This window comes from Calidris pugnax, unplaced genomic scaffold (assembly GCF_001431845.1).
Source record: "Calidris pugnax isolate Ruff unplaced genomic scaffold, ASM143184v1 scaffold162, whole genome shotgun sequence".
Taxonomy (NCBI): Eukaryota; Metazoa; Chordata; class Aves; order Charadriiformes; family Scolopacidae; genus Calidris; species Calidris pugnax.
Window position 1 is genome coordinate 17,208 of NW_015090900.1, and position 21,894 is coordinate 39,101.

Below are 21,894 nucleotides of genomic sequence, written 5' to 3' on the forward strand. Positions count from 1 at the left end.
CAACCCCCTGCCAAAGCAGGGCCACCCAGAGCAGGTCACACAGGAACGTGTCCACGCAGGGTTTTGAATGTCTCCAGAGAAGGAGACTCCACCACCTCCCTGGGCAGCCTCTGCCAGGGCTCTGCCACCCTCACAGGAAAGAAGTTCCTCCTCACGTTTAGGTGGAACTTTCTATGTTCAAGTTTGTACCCATTTCCTCTTGTCCTGTCACTGGGCACCACTGAGAAAAGACCAGCCCCGTCCTCCTGACACCCTCCCTTTAAGTATTTCTAGGCATATCTCTGTATGCATAATTCTCTGTTAAGTTCACATAAGAACAAAAACATCTACCAAGAAACCCACATAAAACATCAAAAAAGGCATCTCTCTGTTTGTATGCATAATTCTCTGTTAAGTTCACGTAAGAACAAAAACATATACCAAGAAACCCACATAAAACATCAAAAAACCTCCTCGTTGCAAGTGTAGAGAGATGTTTGGCCCGTGGGCTGTCCCACCCCAGCAGAACACTGCACAGGACCTCCCAACTTCCCACTGCTGAGCGGAGAGGTCAGTCCTTCAAGGTCCACCGATACACAGGCGAGAGGGATTAGAGAATAAATTTTCTTGAGAGAAAAAACCAATTTATTCAACACCGAATGAAAAATACTCTCAAACTCCATATAAAAGTAAGGCCAGAGGGGCTGCTGCTTCCATCCCGCAGCGTCACTTCACACCTTCAAGCTTGACAGCCCAGCCAGGCTGGGGAGGCAGAGGAGAGGGAGGCATGAGGGGCAACGTTACGAGCAGCCCTTTACCCGGGGACTCCTGCCACTTCAGAGTCCCTGCAAGCCCCAACATCGTCACCTGCAGAGGAGGAGGAGAGGGGGAAACACTCGGTCGTAGCTCACCCAGCTGCTCCCTCCCCACTGGAACCCCCCACTGCACCCACAAGGCTCCTGCAGTCTCTGTACAGCATTTTCCCCCTACAGCCAAACTGGTCCCGCACATTTCCACCCATCAAAAGGTAACACGAAAAATACTCTCAAACTCCATATAAAAGTAAGGCCAGAGGGGCTGCTGCTTCCATCCCGCAGCGTCACTTCACACCTTCAAGCTTGACAGCCCAGCCAGGCTGGGGAGGCAGAGGAGAGGGAGGCATGAGGGGCAACGTTACGAGCAGCCCTTTACCCGGGGACTCCTGCCACTTCAGAGTCCCTGCAAACCCCAACATCGTCACCTGCAGAGGAGGAGGAGAGGGGGAAACACTCGGTCGTAGCTCACCCAGCTGCTCCCTCCCCACTGGAACCCCCCACTGCACCCACAAGGCTCCTGCAGTCTCTGTACAGCATTTTCCCCCTACAGCCAAACTGGTCCCGCACATTTCCACCCATCAAAAGGTAACACGCAGGATATTTTGGGGGCCAAACTGTAATTCGTTGTTTGGTTTGGTTTTTTGGCCTTTTTTTTTTTTTTTTTTTTTAGAAGGCTTTCCCTGTTTGTTTAGAGCAAAGGGCACTCTGGCCATTTGCGTCACATCCCATTACATTGACAAGGGGTTACGCAGCTGCTTTACATAATAATGTCTACCAAAGCCTGGAGATGAATATGGGGTTATTTTGTGCTTTTTTTTTTTTTTTTTTTTTTACTAAGAAGGCTTTACCTGTTTGTTTAGAGCAAAGGGCACTCTGGCCATTTGCGTCACATCCCATTACATTGACAATTAGCGGGTCAGTGCACCTGATTTGAATGTGAAATGCAATACCAGGGATCCCTTCCATGTGTGAGGCTCGTTATTTGCTTCACCTCCCTGTGTCAATAGGGACAAAAGACTCGGGGAGGGGGGGAAGAAGTGTCTCTCCCTGTTCCACTGCAGCCTGTGAGCCTGTCCCAGCAAGTCCTACCCCATGCTCTGTGTTGAACAGTGAGGTAAAGCCTGGAGAGCAACCAGGGAGGCTGTGAGGATCTGAAGGGAGGCCAGAGCACCCCAAAACAAAAAGAACACTCCCCTCAACTTCCAAATGAAGCCAGGTTGGACCTTCCCAACCCCCACGTGCCCAAGATGGGCTCTCAGAGCACGTTAGCTTTTTCTCAAGTTCCTTACTTGTGTGGCTGGGGATGGAGTGGGTGAGGACAGCTTCAAAACGTTGTCCTGAGGCCAGATCAGAAAGATGGCGTAGACAACCAGGCCCTTAGAGGTGTACCTGAGAGAGCAAGAGTTCAGCGAGGTGAAGAGCCCCACCAGAGAGAGAACCAGACACGAGCTTGACCTTTCCAGACAGCACGAGAGCACGGGCTCATCTGTTGTCACCGCACAGGGGTCACCTACTTCCCCCTCATTCCAAAACCTGCCACTTTGGACCCACCATCTAACCAGTCAGCACTGGCTGATGAAACCCAAACAAAGTCCGTGCGTGCTTCCTGAAAGCAAATGTCATTTGCCGAGCTGTCCTTGCCTCAGTGTGGGGTCAACAGAGCGGATACACCACTTGTCCTGATCATTGCTCTGTATTTCCAGACTGAACACACTTGGGCACACCAAAAAAAAAAACAAAAACAAAAAAACCCCTCTGTTTTGTAGCAATTTCTAGCTCTTGACTCACCGTCCCCTTCTCAGTATAAACCTAACCGTTGGGTAACAATGATTAGTATTATTATATAACAGCTTAAAAGCAAATATCACTATATTTACAAACTGTATGTGTTTGGATGATCCACATTTGTGCAACTCAAACTAGCCAGGTCCACTGCTTACACAGTCCTAACAGCACCAGCATGGATATTTTTTTAAAGGAAGAGTTGGGTTTTTTTCCAAATGAAGCAAGATGGATGAAATCCCAATTTTTGTTCTCTTCTTTCAAGCAAAATATTCCTTAGGTAACACCCCAGGGCAGTAACAGAGCACTCTGATTATAGGATGTTACCTCAACACCATCTGCACCTGATGGCAACGTTTCAGAGTGCACCAAATTTAAGAAAAAATAGGATAAAAATGTCAACTCTTGAAACCCCAGCCCCAAGGGTACCGAGCAACAGAGTCCTTACCAGACCGTGTCTGTGCTGTTCTCCATCTGTACCCTCCATGGCTTCGATTCATAAATTGCCTCCCCGTTAGTGTCCAGCCACCTCCCGAGGGCAAGAAGTCTTTCTTGGAAGATGGGAACAATCACCCCCTCTTTTGTAGGTCCCACATTGAGAAGGTAGTTGCCTCCAAAGCTCACAGTCTGCACTAGCTCCTGTGACAGATAAACCAAGGTAACAAATTGCATTATCTTCACTTCCGACAACAAAGAAAACCAAGGAGGGCTTTGTCCTCATCAAATGCTCCTTTAACTCCAGCCCAGTTGTATGAAACACAGGACGACTCTTTCTGCAAGTTGGAGGATGAAGGAAACCTCTAATTCTCTGTAACTCTCCCCCCATCTTATTTTGATTTCAGATTTCTTACCTCAATGATACTTGCTTCATCCATTAGCTCAGAAATTTTCATGTTGCTTCGATAGCCCCAGGAAAGCTTGTCGATGGAGGAGCACATCTCCCACTTGTGAGTTGGCAGGATCCCTGGTTTGTATTTGTCAGCACAATTGTAGTAGCCTCCATGTTGGCAAGAGCAGTTTTTGCACCAACGATCGTTAACGACAACAGTGTCCTGAAAGAAGGAACTCAGCTCAGTAGGGAGAATGCTTTGTCCTGGACTTTTCAGCTTATATCCATCCCTCTTAAGTTAGCAAAGGCATCAAAGTTAGGAGGTAAGCACGGGGTTACGCAGCTGCTTTACATAATAATGTCTACCAAAGCCTGGAGATGAATATGGGGTTATTTTGTGCTTTTTTTTTTTTTTTTTTTTTTACTAAGAAGGCTTTACCTGTTTGTTTAGAGCAAAGGGCACTCTAGCCATTTGCGTCACATCCCATTACATTGACAATTAGCGGGTCAGTGCACCTGATTTGAATGTGAAATGCAATACCAGGGATCCCTTCCATGTGTGAGGCTCGTTATTTGCTTCACCTCCCTGTGTCAATAGGGACAAAAGACTCGGGGAGGTGGGGGGAAAAGTGTCTCTGCCTGTTCCACTGCAGCCTGTGAGCCTGTCCCAGCAAGTCCTACCCCATGCTCTGTGTTGAACAGTGAGGTAAAGCCTGGAGAGCAACCAGGGAGGCTGTGAGGATCTGAAGGGAGGCCAGAGCACCCCAAAACAAAAAGAACACTCCCCTCAACTTCCAAATGAAGCCAGGTTGGACCTTCCCAACCCCCACGTGCCCAAGATGGGCTCTCAGAGCACGTTAGCTTTTTCTCAAGTTCCTTACTTGTGTGGCTGGGGATGGAGTGGGTGAGGACAGCTTCAAAACGTTGTCCTGAGGCCAGATCAGAAAGATGGCGTAGACAACCAGGCCCTTAGAGGTGTACCTGAGAGAGCAAGAGTTCAGCGAGGTGAAGAGCCCCACCAGAGAGAGAACCAGACACGAGCTTGACCTTTCCAGACAGCACGAGAGCACGGGCTCATCTGTTGTCACCGCACAGGGGTCACCTACTTCCCCCTCATTCCAAAACCTGCCACTTTGGACCCACCATCTAACCAGTCAGCACTGGCTGATGAAACCCAAACAAAGTCCGTGCGTGCTTCCTGAAAGCAAATGTCATTTGCCGAGCTGTCCTTGCCTCAGTGTGGGGTCAACAGAGCGGATACACCACTTGTCCTGATCATTGCTCTGTATTTCCAGACTGAACACACTTGGGCACACCAAAAAAAAAAACAAAAACAAAAAAACCCCTCTGTTTTGTAGCAATTTCTAGCTCTTGACTCACCGTCCCCTTCTCAGTATAAACCTAACCGTTGGGTAACAATGATTAGTATTATTATATAACAGCTTAAAAGCAAATATCACTATATTTACAAACTGTATGTGTTTGGATGATCCACATTTGTGCAACTCAAACTAGCCAGGTCCACTGCTTACAACAGTCCTAACAGCACCAGCACGGATATTTTTTGAAAGGAAGAGTTGGGTTTTTTTCCAAATGAAGCAAGATGGATGAAGTCCCAATTTTTATTCTCTTCTTTCAAGCAAAATATTCCTTAGGTAACACCCCAGGGCAGTAACGGAGCACTCTGATTGTAGGATGTTACCTAAACACCATCTGCACCTGATGGCAACGTTTCAGAGTGCACCAAATTTAAGAAAAAATAGGATAAAAATGTCAACTCTTGAAACCCCAGCCCCAAGGGTACCGAGCAACAGAGTCCTTACCAGACCGTGTCTGTGCTGTTCTCCATCTGTACCCTCCATGGCTTCGATTCATAAATTGCCTCCCCGTTAGTGTCCAGCCACCTCCCGAGGGCAAGAAGTCTTTCTTGGAAGATGGGAACAATCACCCCCTCTTTTGTAGGTCCCACATTGAGAAGGTAGTTGCCTCCAAAGCTCACAGTCTGCACTAGCTCCTGTGACAGATAAACCAAGGTAACAAATTGCATTATCTTCACTTCCGACAACAAAGAAACCCGAGGAGGGCTTTGTCCTCATCAAATGCTCCTTTAACTCCAGCCCAGTTGTATGAAACACAGGACGACTCTTTCTGCAAGTTGGAGGATGAAGGAAACCTCTAATTCTCTGTAACTCTCCCCCCATCTTATTTTGATTTCAGATTTCTTACCTCAATGATACTTGCTTCATCCATTAGCTCAGAAATTTTCATGTTGCTTCGATAGCCCCAGGAAAGCTTGTCGATGGAGGAGCACATCTCCCACTTGTGAGTTGGCAGGATCCCTGGTTTGTATTTGTCAGCACAATTGTAGTAGCCTCCATGTTGGCAAGAGCAGTTTTTGCACCAACGATCGTTAACGACAACAGTGTCCTGAAAGAAGGAACTCAGCTCAGTAGGGAGAATGCTTTGTCCTGGACTTTTCAGCTTATATCCATCCCTCTTAAGTTAGCAAAGGCATCAAAGTTAGGAGATAAGCACCTAAACCCCCGGTGTAATCAAAGGAAAGAGAGAAAGGATCATCCAGAGAAGGCTGAATCCCTCTCTGGGAGAACCTCTCTCTATTCACTCTGGTTGAGGCAACAAGGTTCCTGGCCTCTGAGCCTCTCACATGTGCTGTGAGGCCACTAGTCTTCTTGTAAGAAGACAGTGCAGGCTTATTTTTTGTGAAAGAATAAAGCACATCTGGCATCTGTCAAGCAGGTTTCTCATTTGCTCACATTCATATCTCACTGCTGCCACAATTTCCATACCCATAAAACTCCAATGGCCATGAGGGGCAGCTGAAAGCGATACCTTCACGGGACTATCGTTATAAAGCCAGGCAAGGAAAGAGGTAGAATTCCAGTATGACTCCGGAGCTTCCCAGTCTCCATCCGACCAAATCAAATCTGGTTTATATCTGACAGAGAGATGAATGTTATTTCAAAATGGCTCATTTTCTCCTATCACAAAGGAAGCGCTGCGTTTCTTGCGTCTGGAGTTCTAGCTTCACTTCCTCTTCCTATTGCCTGACATTACCAGGAAGTTTACACTATCACTTTCTGCTTCAGACAAAGCTTTAAGTGAGGTTCTTGCAGCAGCAAAGAATGATGTGTTAAGCATGGCTCAAGAGAGGGTGCAATTCTTCCAAAAAAATGGAAGATTACCTCTCAAAGGCAATTACAAGGGATATTCTTGACCTGATACAACAGCCATTCTGAGCAACATGTGTCCAAGCCTTGTGTTTTTGTCCACAAGGACAAGCAAGGCAAGGATGCAAATTCACAGTGAAATTGCTCTTCTACTCTACTACACACTAGGCAGCTCACTCCACTTTCAAAGCCACTCTGCATGAAAAATTTGTCTCTACCTTATTCTACAAGTTAGACTGTCCACGGGGCAAACATGAACCCCTTTTCTAATAACCAATAATTAGCATTTGTCACTTCTCTTCTCTGCATACACTTTGTATCTTATCTGCAGTACTGAAATCAGGAAAGGCTCCCGATTCCTAACTGGTTCCAGCTCTTACGTTAAGACAAGATCATAAAGTTCTGGCATGGTCTTCTTTAAAACGAAGTTCTGGGTCTTGAAGCCACTTTCTTTGTCAGCCAGATAGAGCGGATTAAACCACTCTAAGAGAGAGTGATACAGTCCGTAGCGTATGTTGCTGAAGGACAAAAAACACAGAGGAAAGAGTTAGGCAGCAGGGACTAAGAACCAGTGGCAGATTAGATCACAGAATCACAGAATGATACGGGGTTGGAAGGGACCTCTGGAAATCATCTAGTCCAACCCCACGATCAAAGCAGTTCCCACAGGAACGTGTCCAGGAGGGTTTGGAATGTCTCCAGAGAAGGAGACCCCACCACCTCTCTGGGCAGCCTCTTCCAGGACTCTGACACCCTCACAGTGAAGAAGTTCCTCCTCATGCTTAGGTGGAACTTCCTATGTTCAAGTTTGTGCCCATTTCCTCTTGTCCTGTCCCTGGGCACCACTGAGAAAAGACCAGCCCCATCCTCCTGACACCCACCCTTTATGTATTTATAGGCGTTGATCAGATCCCCCCTCAGCCTTCCCTTCTCCAGACTAAAAAGACCCAAGTCCCTTGGCCTCTCCTCATAAGAGAGATGCTCCAGGCCCTATTATTTCACAGAAGATATCATGACTTTGCAAGCCCTGCTGTTTCATATTAATCTCTTCGTTTTCTGCTGTTCATCAAGCATGGTCAAGAGAATTCAATGCACACAGTCACTGGGAAGAGCATGGTTTGGCAGTGCCATACCTCTCCCTGAGGGCTTGTCCCAACTCTCCTACAAGATCTCGGTGGGGCCCCGTGTCCAGAGAATTCCAGTTCCAGGACACAGGAGACCCCCAGTTGGTGAAGCCTTCATGGTGCTTCGTGGTCAGTACCACATACCTGAGGGGAAAAAAAATACTTGATCAGGATGACAAAGGAACTACCTAAGATATTCCCCAGCCTCACTGGCAAACCCAGCCACTAAGAGAGCAAGGGACTGAATAACCATGCTGTGAGGGGCCCTCTTTTCTTACCTTTAAATTTAGATGCAACTACAAGAATAATAGAGTTTTTTAATGGATTTTCATATTGAAAAGAATGAACAATCGAAACTTGGGAAGTAGCAAGACCCATCATCTCCTCAGCACCCTGGGCACGACTCCTCAGGGATCTCCAGCACTGCTCAGGGACCCCCAGTCCCTCAGGGATCCCCAGACTTGGGCCTTCCACCCCCTCAGGGACCCCTGCATCCTCCTGGGGACCCCAGGCACAATCCCCCCATCCTCTCCAGGCCTTTTCATCCCCTCAGGGATCCCAAGACATGGCTTCCCCGTCTGCTCAGTGACCAGGAACCCCTTCATCTCCTCACAGATCCCCAGAAATGGCTCCTCCATTCCCTCAGGCATGGCACTCATCCCCTCAGGGACTTGCCATTCCCTCAGGGACCCCAGACCCACACCCCATCTCCTCAGGGGCCCCCAGACATGGCTCCCCCATCCACTCAGTGACCAGAGACCCCCATCCCTTCACAGATCCCCAGAAATGGCTCCTCCATTCCCTCAGGCATGGCACTCATCCCCTCAGGGACTTGCCATTCCCTCAGGGACCCCAGACCCACACCCCATCTCCTCAGGGGCCCCCAGACATGGCTCCCCCATCCACTCAGTGACCAGAGACCCCCATCCCTTCACAGATCCCCAGAAATGGCTCCTCCATTCCCTCAGGGACCCCCCAAGCATGGCTCTCATTCCCTCAGGGACTTGCCATCCCCTCAGGGACCCCCAAACCCACACCCCATCCCCTCAAGGACCCCAGACATGGCTCCTCCATCCACTTAGTGACCAGGGACCCCCATCCCCTCACAGATCCTCCAAAATGGCTCCCCCATCTGCTCAAGGACTCCCAGACAGGGCACTCACCCCCTCACGGACTCGCCATCCCCTCAGGGACCCCCAAACATGGCTCCTCCATCCACTTAGTGACCAGGGACCCCATCCCCTCACAGATCCCCCAAAATGGCTCCTCCACTCCCTCAGGGATCCCCAGACCCACCCTCCGTCCCCTGAGGGATCCCCGGGCGGTGCCGGGTGCTGACCTGGCCCCAGCCCGTTGGAAGAGCCGGGCCCACTCGCGGGGCTGGAAGTCGTGGGCGGTGAAGTGGGGCGCGAAGTCGGCGTAGGTGGTGCCGGGCGGGAACCGGCGCTGCACGAAGCGCTGGTAGTCGGGGCGGTGCTGGCCCTGCCAGTGCCACCAGAACCACTCGGAGCCCCAGGCCGGGACGGAGAACACCCCCCAGTGCACGAACACCCCCACCTTGGCCTGGTCGAACCAAGCCGGCAGCGGCCTGGCGTCCAGGCTGGCCCAGTCCGGGCGGTAGCGCGACCCGGCCAGCACCGGCCCCAGCGCCGCCGCCACCCACAGCAGCCCCACGGCCGCCATGCTGCCGCGTGACGTCAGCGCGGCCGCCGCCACGGCTACCGAGGGAACGGCGGGGTGCCGCCATCGCTGCCCCAGGGGCCGCGGGTTCGAGGCTGCGCTCCGCCTGGCTGCGGGGATGGCCGCCCCTTTCCTCTTCCTATCCCAGCCCGGCTCTAGCTGCCTGTGTGCCCCTTGGTGCGGTTTGAGCCGCTGTGTCCATCCCGTGAGGGGCCAGGGCAGAGCCCATCGGGTTGGCCTCACGGCCACAGGGCCTGCATGAGACCTGTCTCCGACTGGGCAGCCGGGGCAGGCCTGGGGCCTGGCTCCAAAACCCGCACGTGAGGGCTAAGTGTATCCTCTGGGGAAACAGGGCAGAGTCCAAGAGCCTCGCGGCCGTGTCCCAGGCCAGGCTCATCCCCGTCAGAGGTGTTTCGGGAGCTCCAGGACACTGGCAAAGGGCCCCATCCCACTTTGCTCTCCCTGTGTGTTTTGCAGCTCAAGGTACCTGGTTTGAGTAATCTGCAAAAAAACCTGTGGGGTTCCTCACGCTCAGAGTACCTGCCCCAGCTTGGGCTTAAACCCGTCGTCTGGAGGAGTTTGTGCCCTGGAGGTTAATGAGGATGGAGCCAGACTCTTTTCAGGGGTTCCCAGTGACAGGACGAGGGGCAACGGGCACAAGTTGGAACATGGGAAGTTCCACTCAATCTGAGGAAGAACTTCTTTGGGGTGAGGGTGGCAGAGCCCTGGAACAGGCGGCCCAGGGAGGGTGGGGAGTCCCAAATCTGGAGATCTTCAAGCGCTGCCTGGATGCTCCTGAGTGATGTGCTCTGGGCAACCCTGCTTTGGCAGGGGAGTTGGACTGGATGATCTCTAGAAGGTCCCTTCCAACTCCAACAATTCCGTGATTCCGTGAAAGAAAAGGCTAGAAAATGTCTTTAATGTTTAATCACATAACATCCAACAAATACCTGTGTGGCACAGGTTAGCTTCCCTTAAATTTGCTGCAAGAAACATGCCACCTGCAGTGTCCCGTCCGCCTCGTAACCCTCAACTATGGCATAGTCCGTAAGCCACAGTGAGAGCATTTTGGTTTTCCATAAAGAATGAGACGCTAAAATCAATATGACCCTAAATGCTGCAAGACAGGATTAGCTGGGACCATCTGCAAGCGAGTCCAGAGAAATCACCTACAGCTTTCCCAGCAAGGATCGAGATCCCTCCTGCTCCCACGCGATGCAGCGAGGCATTAACCATCGTCAGGACCCCGTCACGACTCGATGTTGTTCTCTGCCACCTTTCCAGGACCTGAAGACCTTTTGTCACCATGCTGCTAATACGTAACCGGGACGGTATTCAAGCCTGGTATAAATAGATGTACCTCTGCCATGTAGCAATGTGCTGTTAGCACTTTGCTGACAATGCTTGTATAACTCTGCCCGCGCTCGCTTAAGGGGTTTAGAGGGAGTTATGTGATGCCTGGGGATTTCTAGAGAAACTGAAGGTCTGCGGAGTGTTTTATGTGAGGTTGGCTACATTTTAAGGGAATATAAGGAAGACACCACTGAATATAAGAAAAATGGGTTAGGAGGATAGGCCAGGAAGGAGGCCAAGCAGGAGGAATTGTCATAAAATGTTCGGATCTGCTGTTCTGGGGCACAGCAATATCTGCTGCCTCGTGGCTGGCACATTGATGTGGTACTGGTTTCTCTGCAGCTTGGGGACCAGCTGCCTGTGTAAGTCTGTGCACTTTACATCCCAGCGCCTAAGAATAACATCCGTGGGAGCTGGCTCCATGACAGGCATCTGAGCCCCCGTCTCTCAGGACCTCCACAAAAAGAGAAAAGAATAGAAGGGATCCAGACTCCTTCTGCCAGCCTGAGCATGGACTTCCCACAGCTGCCTCCCTATGTTACGCGCATGTCCTCGCAGACAGTCTCTATCATGGAGGATTTGTGGGTGCTCTCTGCTTCTGGGCTTTCCTCAGAGGCCTTCAGCTGCCTTCTGAAGCGAGAAAAGACCATCCTCAGGGAGGAATATAGCTCCTTGCTCCGCAGGGCATAAATAATGGGGTTCACCATGGAATTGAGCAGGCAGAGGGTGCTGCAGAAGGCAAACACCTTGCGCAGGTAATTGCTCAGCTTAGCAAAGATGCTGTAGATCATGAGAACGAGGACCGGGGACCAGCACAGCACGAGGACAGTCAGCACCATGACAAGGGTCTTGGCCAGCATGACGTCCATCCTCATCCTGGTGTTTTGCTTCCCCACCTGCACTTGGTGCTTCTCCATGTAGGCCGCGTGCTGGTGAGCCTTCCATAGCACATGCGTGTAGGCGTAGATGATACACCCCAGCAGGACTATGATGAAGAAGATCCAGCTCGACATATAGTTCTCATCCACAAAGGGGAAGAGCTCGGAGCAGGTGGAATTAAGCGTGCAGCAGTTCCAGCCCAGGAGGGGCAGGGAAGCAATGATTGCACATGTCACCCAGAGCACCCCCAGGGCTACCCACGCTCTCTTCCCTGTCATGAGGAGCTTGTACTCGGAGGGCCGGCTGATGGAGATGTAGCGGTCCAGGGCCATCAGCAGCAAGCTGCTCAGGGAGGCAGAGAAGGCCGTGTTCACCCCTCCCAGCTGCAGCAGGTACATTTCTTTAGAGAAATCAGTTTCATTAAAGACGTGGAAGTTAACAAAACTGCAGACGAAGATGATGCTGGCCAGAATGTCAGCCAAGGCCAGGCTGCTGATAAAGATGTAGGAAGGCTTTCTCCTGGTCCCAGGGGAGGAGAAGATCAAGTACAACACCAAAGAGTTCTCAAAAACGCACAGTGTCCCAAAGAGGCCGCACAGTGTGGCAATGCTTATCTTCTGTGCTTGTGTGCTGAGGACCATGAAGCACTCCATGGTGCTCGCACTGCACTTGGAGGCATTTTCATGTGTTTTACAAATATCCATTGTAATTAACTAGAGCCAGGAGCTTGCAGAGAGTGGTTTTGCTTCCTTCTGCACTTCTTTGGATGCTCTGAAAAAGACCAAGAGGAAGGGGATTTACAGGAGCACAATGAGCAATAAATTCAACCCACTCAGACACATCCCTCCCTTTAGATGGAAGCAAGCAAAAGGAAAGTAGCCCAGGGAGACCTACTTTCAGGTCCACAGCCCAAATGCTGGAGCCAATTCCACCCTTTCCCAGCAGAGATCCAGGCTTTGTCCCACTGGTGATTTGGCCGAGACCCGTCTATCGCAGCCCATGGGTACCAGGTCCGTACCGTGTCCGTAGTCCGTACCGTGTCCGTAGTCCGTACCACCTCTGTCTCTCGGGCTGTTTTCTTACCACAAGAGGGAAGCAGCAACGCTGAGAATTGTACGATGGAGAAGGATGAGAGATATTGCGCTGCCAGGGACTCCGTACGACTCATCTGGGAAGACAAAGTGTACTTTGAAGGATTTATTCTTCACCAAAGCTGTTCGAACACAACAAATTACAAGACTGGTTTTAAATTTAAGCTTGTCTGTTGCAGTCTTATAAAGCTCGGCCTCATTAAAGTCGTGTTTCTCCCCCCATAATCCCTGTGTCATGACTTAGTCTGTCCCATGGTCAGAGTGATTAAAAGTTATTGTTTAACATTGATATTAGAGTGTAAATTGGACATAACAATGGGGACATGCAGGAGTTAGAGCACCTGAAACTGAGAACCCCTGTCCATCCCCAGGATTAGGTTAATTCTATCAATACTTTTAGCTTCAGCAGAGCTGTGATGGAGGGAAATGCCTTTGAGCTGCTCGGTGCACTCTGTGGCAGCAAAGTTGTGTTTTTCTCTACACTTCTGCCATTTAATGCATTTAAATCCCTTCATCTTCATTACACTGATGAGCTTGTCCTTCGGATGTTATTTTTCTCCCATTCTTGCTCTTGATTATGTTCATCCTTTAGACGAAATACTCTTTCACTGAGAGCTCAGCTGCTTTGTGTTTCTTCATGTAACAGGGGGAACAAGGTCATCCTGGACTGGGTTATAGAGAGCAGACAAAGAGTGGGTGTGGGATACACTAAAGCTGCCTTATTAGCAGAGAGATGCTGTGTCCCGAGTGAAGAGGTGGGTGTGGGATACACTAAAGCTCCCTTATTAGCAGAGAGATGCTGTGTCCCGAGTGCCACACACCAACAGGTCATACTGCCCTGCTACAAAGGGTGCAGGGGGACAGGAACCCCCTTCCTAAAAGCATCTGCCTGGCTTCGAGTATCCAGGATCCCCCATCCAGGCAATGGGGCCGTGACTCCTGCTGCTGGAGGAAAGCAGTGGGTGGACAGTGTTCCCTTTCCCCCAGAACAAACACGCCACGGTCTCTCCCTGCCCTCAGTGATCTTTCGAAAGAGGAAATGCCCAAAACACGCAAGCCACAGGGGACAGGATGTGTGATGGCTACAGCTACCCAAGGAGCAGAGTTAACGCCTGGCTGGGGCCGGGCTGCTGCACTGCTGGGCTCCAGGCACCTGTAGACAACCATCTGTGGTTTCTCTGTCTGTTTTTTTGAAATTCAGCAAATGCAGTGGACAGTGTTCCCTTTCCCCCAGAACAAACACGCCACGGTCTCTCCCTGCCCTCAGTGATCTTTCGAAAGAGGAAATGCCCAAAACACGCAAGCCACAGGGGACAGGATGTGTGATGGCTACAGCTACCCGGGGAGCAGAGCGAACGCCTGGCTGGGACCAGGCTGCTGCACTGCTGGGCTCCAGGCACCTGTAGACAACCATCTGCGGTTTCTCTGTCTGTTTTTTGAAATTCAGCAAAGGCACTGGCTCTCTTTAGAGTTGACAATAGCCAGCAGTGACCAACACAGTAGAAACCTCTGTGGTTTCTCTGTCTGTTTTTTTGAAATTCAGCAAATGCAACGGCTGTCTTTAGAGGTGACAATAACCAGCAGTGACCAACACAGTAGAAACCTCTGTCCACACATCTTAGCAGTGACACGTACTTAATACCTGTCTTCATCACGTCCTTCCCCACCAATTCCCCCAATCCCCTGGCACCCATCACTGTTTCTGTGTTTTGCAGTAGTCGCAAAATACCCCCGAGCACTTGAGATGCTGCCCGGGAGGTGATGGAGAAGAGCCCGAGGCCCAAACTTTGCCCCTGCCTGCCCATCTGGGCTTCAACAGCGGCGGTTGCAGGGCGTTCGGTGCATATTACAGCCAGAGCAATTCATCCCTGATTTGTATTTCTTGGCATATCAGGCTGGAGAAGTCCTGGACTTTGGGCTGAACTGTGGCTCAGTGTTGCAGCAAACCTCTCTCCTCTTACATCAGGCTCTGGCATGGGGTAATCACGCAGGACCGGAGATGTTGCACTCACATCTCAGCACTCTTGTTTCCTGCAGCTCTTCGCAGGAACGCTACAAGGGCAGCAGCAGTAATTACTAACTGCTGTTATTAAATCTGACAACATCTCCCTCTCCAGAGAGAGATGGATTTAGTGGACAGATGGACTTTGGCATATCTCAGGGCTCACCAGGGGCCACCAGGGCAGCAGCTGCCTCCTTGAGTACCCAAAACTCCCCAGCCAAAACCCTAGCAGCCAAACCAAGACATCTCTTAATTAAGCAGACTCCAGCATCACCTTGACATGTACTAATTGCGGCCAGCATTCCCAGGACTGTCTTAAATTCTCAGTATCTGCAGTTGTATAATGTCCAACAAACATATTTAGGAGCTTGGAAACTGTGCTGAACATTAGGCAAGAGACTGAGGGCAGCAAAATGCTATCCCTCATGTTATGTTGCCTGGGGAGAGAATTTGGTTATAATGGCAAAGTAACTCCTGTGCTGACTGTTCTGGTACAGCTCTCTCCATTAAGCTGATACAATTCAGATAAACCCTTAGGTTCAAAATACTGTGCTGGGCTTGAAGCAATCAGCCAGTCCAGACCTTCTCTTCCCACATCTGTTGTGTCTCAGGCTGAAGGACAAGGATGAATCTCTGCAGTTCTGACTGAACTCCTCCAAATCCTCCTTCCAGCTCCCGTGTCCGTGAGGGAAAGCACAGGGCTTTGCTCCAGCACAAGATCTCTTCTGCAGAGGCTCCAAAAAGTGAAAACACTGTGCCAAAAGTCCCTTTCCTTGCACTGCCTGTACCTTTGGTTTTTTTAGACATAAGGTTGCCTTTTCCTGCCCAGGGGACATTTTTCTCTTGTCAGATGGGCTCCTGGATTCAACCATTTGTTTGTTCATGCCCACTGCCTCCTGCACGACTCAGCTCCTGGGAAACAAGCCAGCCCTTATCTGGATCCCGAGGGAGAGCTCATCCGCAGCATCCTCCATGGGGCAAGTCCCACTTCCAGGGTGGAAACCCCCTTCCAAGGGGCAGGATCTCCACCTCCCTGGGAATTACAGCCCCGGGCACAGCTGTGCATCGCCACCACAACCAGCCCAGGGTCCCTGCCTGCCAGGCTGATGTTTCAGCTCAGCAAGAAAGAGTAAATAATTACAGCCCCGGGCACAGCTGTGCATCACCACCACAGCCAGCCCAGGGTCCCTGCCTGCCTGATGTTTCAGCTCAGCAAGAAAGAGTAAAGGGGCTTCTCGCCCTTCTTCGGAGCCAGGAGGCTGTGGCACAGAGGGACAGGGTCCCTGGGAGCTGCAGGAGCTGAGCAGGAACCCTCTGCACAGGATTAACTCTCCTCCCAGCACAGCAAAGTGCGTCCTGCCAGCAGGATCTCCCAGGGTGGGAAATAATTCTGCAAAATAAAACAATGGAAACCCCATCTCTTGCAATGGAGAAACCCCCAGACAGCGCCAGTAACAATAGCAGAGCCGCAGGAGGCAGCAAATGGAAGCAACGCACTGAATGAACGAGGAGCCCAGCAGAACAAAATGCAGATAAGACATTTGGGAATGTAATATATTTCTGATACAGCCTCACCGACTGCAAAGTGTGCCCAGGAGCAGCAGAGAAACCTTTCTCCCCCATTAGATCTGCTTGTGAGCCCACTCACTCCAGCCTAATAACTCCGCTGGCTTTGGCGGATATTAAATCTACAAGTGAAAAACTCCTTTTCCATCTCAGTGCACCGCTGCGATTGATTTCAGCTGTCAGACATACACTGCCTTGAACACAGCAGCACCCTTTCTGATAACACTTGGGATGGTTTCTTCACTTACAGAGACGTCTCTGAATCCTTGTGATTAATAAGTTAACATATCAGCTGCTTAGATAACATAAAATTACATTTTCTGGCTGCAATCAGCCAGTGCGATGTGCCTGCAGCACTCTGAAAGCCCTGGTCTTGAATATTTTGTCACCAGAATTTCTGAGAGATTTGATCTTTACAATAAAATAAAATGTCTTAAGTGATCACCTAGTACGAACAAGTGATTTATGCAAAAATTGTCATTACTTCTTGGAAATTTCACTTGCTGACGAAGCAAAATCTCTTTCACTTTACAAATATTTCAGTTTGTACATGATTTCTTGTTTTAGTTGCAAGAGAAGTTTTGCCAGTATTTTGGAAATAGCTGCTCAGCCTGGTTTATCCCTCCAACTACATTATTTAATGCTGAGAGGAGTTACCTCCCTCATGTAATAACTGGCACAAATGCCACACTGAAGATTTTATGCTTTATTTCTATTCAGAGTCCAATTCTGTCCCTGTGTGACTGCTCGGGGTGACAGCATTCGAAGCACAGGGTTGTGTAGGCACACAGCAGCACTGCCAATGCCCGTTTGGGTACAAAGCATGGCACAACAGAGCTTCTCTCACTCACCAAACCCACCACAACTGGAATGATAATAGACACTAACTCCTGCAGAACACTCAGCCTGAGAGCTCAGCATCGTACTCATCCTTGCGAGACATTTGGAAACAGCTCTGACATATCCAACGTTATTATTTTGTAAAACCAGCTGTAAAGAGTTAGTCCCCAGTCTGTCATTTAAACACTTACCTTCCGTGTTCTCGTTAAGAAAGCATCCATCCTAAAAAACAATTTTCCCACCTTGTGTTATACATGGCATCGCAGTTTATCCTGAATAACACCAGGAATCTCCCCGTGAGATCCTCCCCGTGCACAGCAGAGTCTCCCTGGTCTGCCTGCCTGCGTGTCAGCACCGTGGGCTCAAAGGGACGACATGTTTTACTGTGAGAAAAAGGATCTTTGGCTGTAGGATGTCCCCACGGGTCAGGAAATGCAAACCACTCACCTCCTCTGGCTGGCGGTGCGGGCTGGGGGTGCCCGGGGGCTTCCCATCTCTCCAGCTCTCAGGGCAGTTTGTGCAGCTGCAGACGGCGCCCGCTTCCCTCTCCTTTCACATCGCTCCTGCTCTCATCTGGGTTTCTCGTACCATTCTGGTTTATTCCCCTGGGCTGGAAATCCATTGGTGCAAATCCTTCCCCTGGTTTCTTGCTCTCTTTCGCATTCTTTCAGCGAACGCGTGTCGGGTTTTTTCTCCTTCCCCATTCCCCTCTGGGTCTTGTGTTCTGCTCCTGGCTGCTAGTGCCACATCTCACAACCAGCCTAACCCTCCGACTCCCTGAAATAATGTCCTCAGTCCCTCCATTTCCTCCGTTTTCCTGCAGCGTTCAAGGCAAGAGACCTTCAGGGTCTTTTCCTGATTTCTCTTGGGAAGTGGAAGAGGAGGGGAAAGGAAAAGAGCTAGAAGGCAGGCATTGAAAAACCTGGATATACCTACCTGTGGGCAGGTCTAAGGGCAAGCTCAGAAATCTGCCATCTGTGTGCTTGCCTGACACCATCAACAGGAAGAACTGCACCAGTCTGTGCCCCAGAAAGTGGGCACGTCACTTCTCTGTGCAAAAACACACTCTGCTAATGCCAGAAGAGCAAGTTGATTTTCTTTTTGCAAGTGGAAGGGGAAAGGAAATGGCTTAAGGTCTGAAGTTACATCATCATACCCCTGTGGTCGTGCTGGACCCAGGCTGCAGAGGTTGAGGTCTCTGCTCTACCCACTCTCTGCTCTCCTCTTCCCCTCTGCTGGGCAGCAGCAGTCTGGAGCTGCTTATTTGCAGGTTGTGCTCTTGCTGCTGGAAAGCAGGGACATCTGGCAGGGGACACCAGAGCACTGTGGTGGGAGGGTATCTCCTGTTACTTGAGGCTTCGTGTCAGTGGCTAGAGGCAAGTTTGCCCCAAATCCCAAAGGAATCGACCACATTATGGTTGGGTGAAGACCATACAACGTGTAGTGAGGAGCACATGCTGTGCTGGCTGCAAAGGAAAGGCTGTGCTCCTTGGCCTGCCCCACAGCAGGTCCTGCTCTGACATCCTACAGAGCAGCCACAACCTGTCTTCTCCCGAGCAAGAACTCAACCTTCCCTCCTGCGTGGATCCCAGTTCCCCCCATTCAATGGGTTTGTGATGCTTTTCTACAGCAATTACACCTTCTGCTCCCTAAATCTCTACGTCATACGTGTCCCCTCTGCCATTACTGGTGGCTCAGGAGTGTCCCAGCTCGGTGCTCAGTTCAGCAATGCTCGGCTGCCCTCTCCAGGGGAGCCCATGACACTCGCGGGGACATCGGCCTGCGGACGCTTGAGAAATAGGCAGAATTGGGAACCCAGCACTTCCTCTTGGCCCCTGGATGGGAAGAGGGTTTTTCCCCATTTGCTGGGGTGCTTGAGAACAGCTGGGACTCATCTGACCCTTCCCGTGCTGCTCAGGGCTGGGTGTTTCCAAACACCCTTCTCTGGATCTCACGCACAGAAACCACAATAAAGATGAAAGGCCTCACGGACTATTCTATAAGCAAAGGGGAAGAAGCAGATTATCAGCTCTGTCACAAAAAAATAACAGCTTCTACTTCAGCTCCTGATAAATTTTCCTTGGCAAGAACAATGATGAGGCTGTAAAGAGCTTGTGAAATACAGAAAGATAATTTTTACCAGTCCTGAGTTAGAAAAGCAGCACTCAGCCCCAGACTATTCCCTGCTCTGTCACAGCTTCACGTCCAGCAGGATCCTGTGAAATGTAGACCCAAGTTTCCTCTATCCACAATGAGAGCTGTTGCTCTGTCAGAGGAGTGTGTGCTATAAAGGAAAAAAACACTATTACTGCTGCACAGCTAGAAGCTTGTCATTTGGTTTCTGGACACACTTTTGTAGCAAAATTGTCCTGCCAGAGTAAAAGCAAGCTCTTAAAGGCTCACTTCTGTAATGGAAGGGCTTTTTGTTCCCCTCTAGCTTAGATTTTTCCCTTGACACCAGCTGCAGCTAACACAGCTGTGAGCAGCCCTGCTTCGGGAAACCCCCAGTACCCAGAGTCAGCTGCTGGGAGCAGTGATCAGTTTTACATTCTCATGAAGGGTCATGTTCTGCTTTTGGGGCACCCACAGCTTCTCTGGGCAACCTGGGCAAGGGCCTCACTACCCTGACAGCAAAGAATTTCTTTCTGAGATCTCATCCCAATGTCCCCTCTTTCCAGTTTGAAGCCATCACCCCTCGTCTTGCTCAGGAGTAGTGTCTCTGCCCCCAGAGCAGTAGGGAACAACCCCTGGGGCTGCTGTTAGGCCATAGCTCACATGATGGGGCACTTAGTCACTGGCACTTGCAGAAAGCCTGGCTATGCTTTGTGGGAGGACAGTGACTTGCTTGTATTTCGCTGACTTTTGGTGTGTGCTGGGGCTGAATTTGAAAATGGAGTGGCCCAGACAGAGCTGAGGGTGGAGGCACTGCTCATGGTGATAAGGTGTGAATCAGAGTGAGACAAAGTGACTTTATATTGCACTCTTTGAGGAAACATGGAGAAAAAACCACCCTTATTGTCTTCTGCACAGGATAGTTCAGGTGAGTGAAACAAAGTGACTTTATATTGCACTCTTTGAGGAAACACTCGGAAAAAAAACCACCCATATTGTCTTCTGCACAGGATAGTTCAGGTGAGTGAAACAGGACTCACCTGAGGAGTTTGCCCTGGGTCCCCGTGAGGCTGTGCTGTGCCCTGGGTGAGCTGTTCTGGAAAACCACCTCTGCTCCCCCGTGTCCTGAGGTGTGTTGAGGGTGGAAATGCTTTTTCCTGCTGATGGGATGTGAACCAGGCAGATTGATTTAAATGGGCTGAAGGCTTTTGTGGGCTTTGGTGAGTCAGAGCTGGCGCAGGTTTGCACAGGGAGCTGTTGAGACAGAAAACATACAGGGTGTGAGCAGGGAGTCACGCCTGGATGTGCTTTTATTTCCAAAGTTCAGAAATCAGCTGTATCGAAGCTGCTGCAGCACAAGCCCTTTAAATGCCCCTGGGCCATAAAGCTTAGGGCTTGGACAACTATCTGTGTGCCTGTGGTGTTTTCACTCTTGGTGCCGAGTTTGTTGTTCTGGGTGTAAGTGTACATACAAGTGTGCACCCTGAAGTCACACATGGGAGATTCCTTCTCAGAGACACTCCTGAGCATCTAACTGGTTTCAGAGTGCAGAGGAGGAAACTTATTCTGGAGACGATGCAACTTGGCTACTGGTGGACACTGGTTTAATTAATCTCTACATAGAAAGTATCCTGCCTCTGCTTTATTCAACCATAAAACTTATAAGGAGCTTTAAGCAATTAAGGTACCTAGTTTTATTGAATTGCTGAGGTGCTTGCCTTGTACCTCTTCTCTCTTCACTCCGGAGAGATTCAAATATCCACCTTGTTCCTGTAGATCACTGCCATGGATTTCCTGGGCTTTATTTGATTGAGAAACAGGGGTCCTCTGCCAAATAGAATAAAGGATATTCTAAGTGTTACTGTGTACTCAATAATTTCACGCGGATTCTTAAGAAAATACAAACTCAACACATTTCCCACACAAGGAAAATTTAGGTAGACTGTTACTCCGGTTAATGTTTGGCTCTGATGGAAACATCTAACTAGTTTCAAGTGTGTCATGGGACTCTTAGTAACCCCAAGGTGTTTACTTTTTATGGCTCTAAGAATCAAGTACCAGAGGAAGCTCGTCACCCATGGAATAAAACTGGGGCAATGGTTCACTGTTGACTTAACAAATGATTCATCTGTGCTACTTACTTCCTGCAGCATCTACCAGTGGGTGTTTCCACCGAAACGCCTGGGCATGAATCCGTACGTGGTTGGATCCATCTCGATCACAGCTGGAAGCGTTTCAATTTGGGGCTAATGAAGCTCTGAGAAGTTTGTCTTCACTGGAAGTTCTGTGCAAATTGCTGGTTGTTGCGGTGCCAGCACAGATGGAGCTGCTGCCCTGGGCTGGTGTTATCGCTTGCGTTGAGAGGGAATGGAGGTGCTGAACAGAAAATAATAGTGGCAAGGGAAAAGCTTGAGCTGCTGTCACTGTGGCAGCACAAGTGTGGTGGAGGGTGAGAGGAGGATTTGAGTAATGTGGATCCTGGCTCGCTGGGAACATGAGGAAACTCGGTAGTTATTGCAGTCAGCCTTGGATTACCTGCAGGAAGCAGAATAATCCAGACCGAGCAGACGTTTGCACAATAGAAAAAAACACGTACAATAGGTTATAAGGATGTGTTGCAAAGGTGTCGTGGAGCTGAGGTCACTGAGTCTGTG

At 50.0% G+C, this 21,894-nt stretch overlaps 2 protein-coding genes across 5 annotated transcripts; both read right to left on the minus strand.

Moving 5' to 3' along the window:
- Positions 1-625: 625 nt before the first annotated feature.
- On the minus strand, positions 626-9,408 carry FUCA1 (fucosidase, alpha-L- 1, tissue). 2 transcript variants are annotated; one of them, XM_014948724.1, is made up of 8 exons: positions 9,057-9,408; positions 7,727-7,861; positions 6,974-7,111; positions 6,256-6,361; positions 5,632-5,832; positions 5,229-5,419; positions 4,287-4,386; positions 626-846 (listed from the first exon to the last, which is right to left on the minus strand). In XM_014948724.1, exons 1-8 carry the CDS (start codon positions 9,398-9,400, stop codon positions 706-708), a joined length of 1,356 nt encoding a protein of 451 aa, XP_014804210.1. In that variant the 5' UTR covers positions 9,401-9,408; the 3' UTR covers positions 626-705. The 2 variants fall into 2 exon arrangements, with proteins under 2 accessions (XP_014804210.1, XP_014804209.1); XM_014948723.1 differs by lacking the exon at positions 626-846 and adding an exon at positions 1,021-1,219.
- A 901-nt stretch (positions 9,409-10,309) lies between these two features.
- Positions 10,310-21,683, minus strand: CNR2 (cannabinoid receptor 2). 3 transcript variants are annotated; one of them, XM_014948597.1, is made up of 7 exons: positions 21,382-21,683; positions 20,929-21,067; positions 20,281-20,494; positions 18,065-19,412; positions 17,576-17,945; positions 12,524-12,797; positions 10,310-12,400 (listed from the first exon to the last, which is right to left on the minus strand). In XM_014948597.1, the coding sequence occupies exon 7, from the start codon at positions 12,331-12,333 to the stop codon at positions 11,284-11,286; it is 1,050 nt and encodes a 349-aa protein (XP_014804083.1). In that variant the 5' UTR covers positions 12,334-12,400; positions 12,524-12,797; positions 17,576-17,945; positions 18,065-19,412; positions 20,281-20,494; positions 20,929-21,067; positions 21,382-21,683; the 3' UTR covers positions 10,310-11,283. The 3 variants fall into 3 exon arrangements, with proteins under 3 accessions (XP_014804083.1, XP_014804086.1, XP_014804085.1); XM_014948600.1 differs by lacking the exons at positions 17,576-17,945; positions 18,065-19,412; positions 20,281-20,494; positions 20,929-21,067; positions 21,382-21,683 and adding an exon at positions 17,371-17,565; XM_014948599.1 differs by lacking the exons at positions 17,576-17,945; positions 18,065-19,412; positions 20,281-20,494; positions 20,929-21,067; positions 21,382-21,683 and adding an exon at positions 17,320-17,565.
- Between the last annotated feature and the right edge of the window lie 211 nt (positions 21,684-21,894).

What these genes read in the sequence shown, in the direction of transcription:
- FUCA1 (XM_014948724.1), bottom strand. Translation starts at nt 9,400, where the DNA reads ATGGCGGCCGTGGGGCTGCTGTGGGTGGCGGCGGCGCTGGGGCCGGTG. An exon ending in GGACAAGCCCTCAGGGAGAG is followed by an intron (nt 7,112 to 7,726) that starts GTATGGCACTGC and finishes TTTGTCCTTCAG; the next exon opens with CAACATACGCTACGGACTGT. An exon ending in ATGAAGCAAGTATCATTGAG is followed by an intron (nt 5,420 to 5,631) that starts GTAAGAAATCTG and finishes TATCTGTCACAG; the next exon opens with GAGCTAGTGCAGACTGTGAG.
- CNR2 (XM_014948597.1), bottom strand. Translation starts at nt 12,333, where the DNA reads ATGGATATTTGTAAAACACATGAAAATGCCTCCAAGTGCAGTGCGAGC.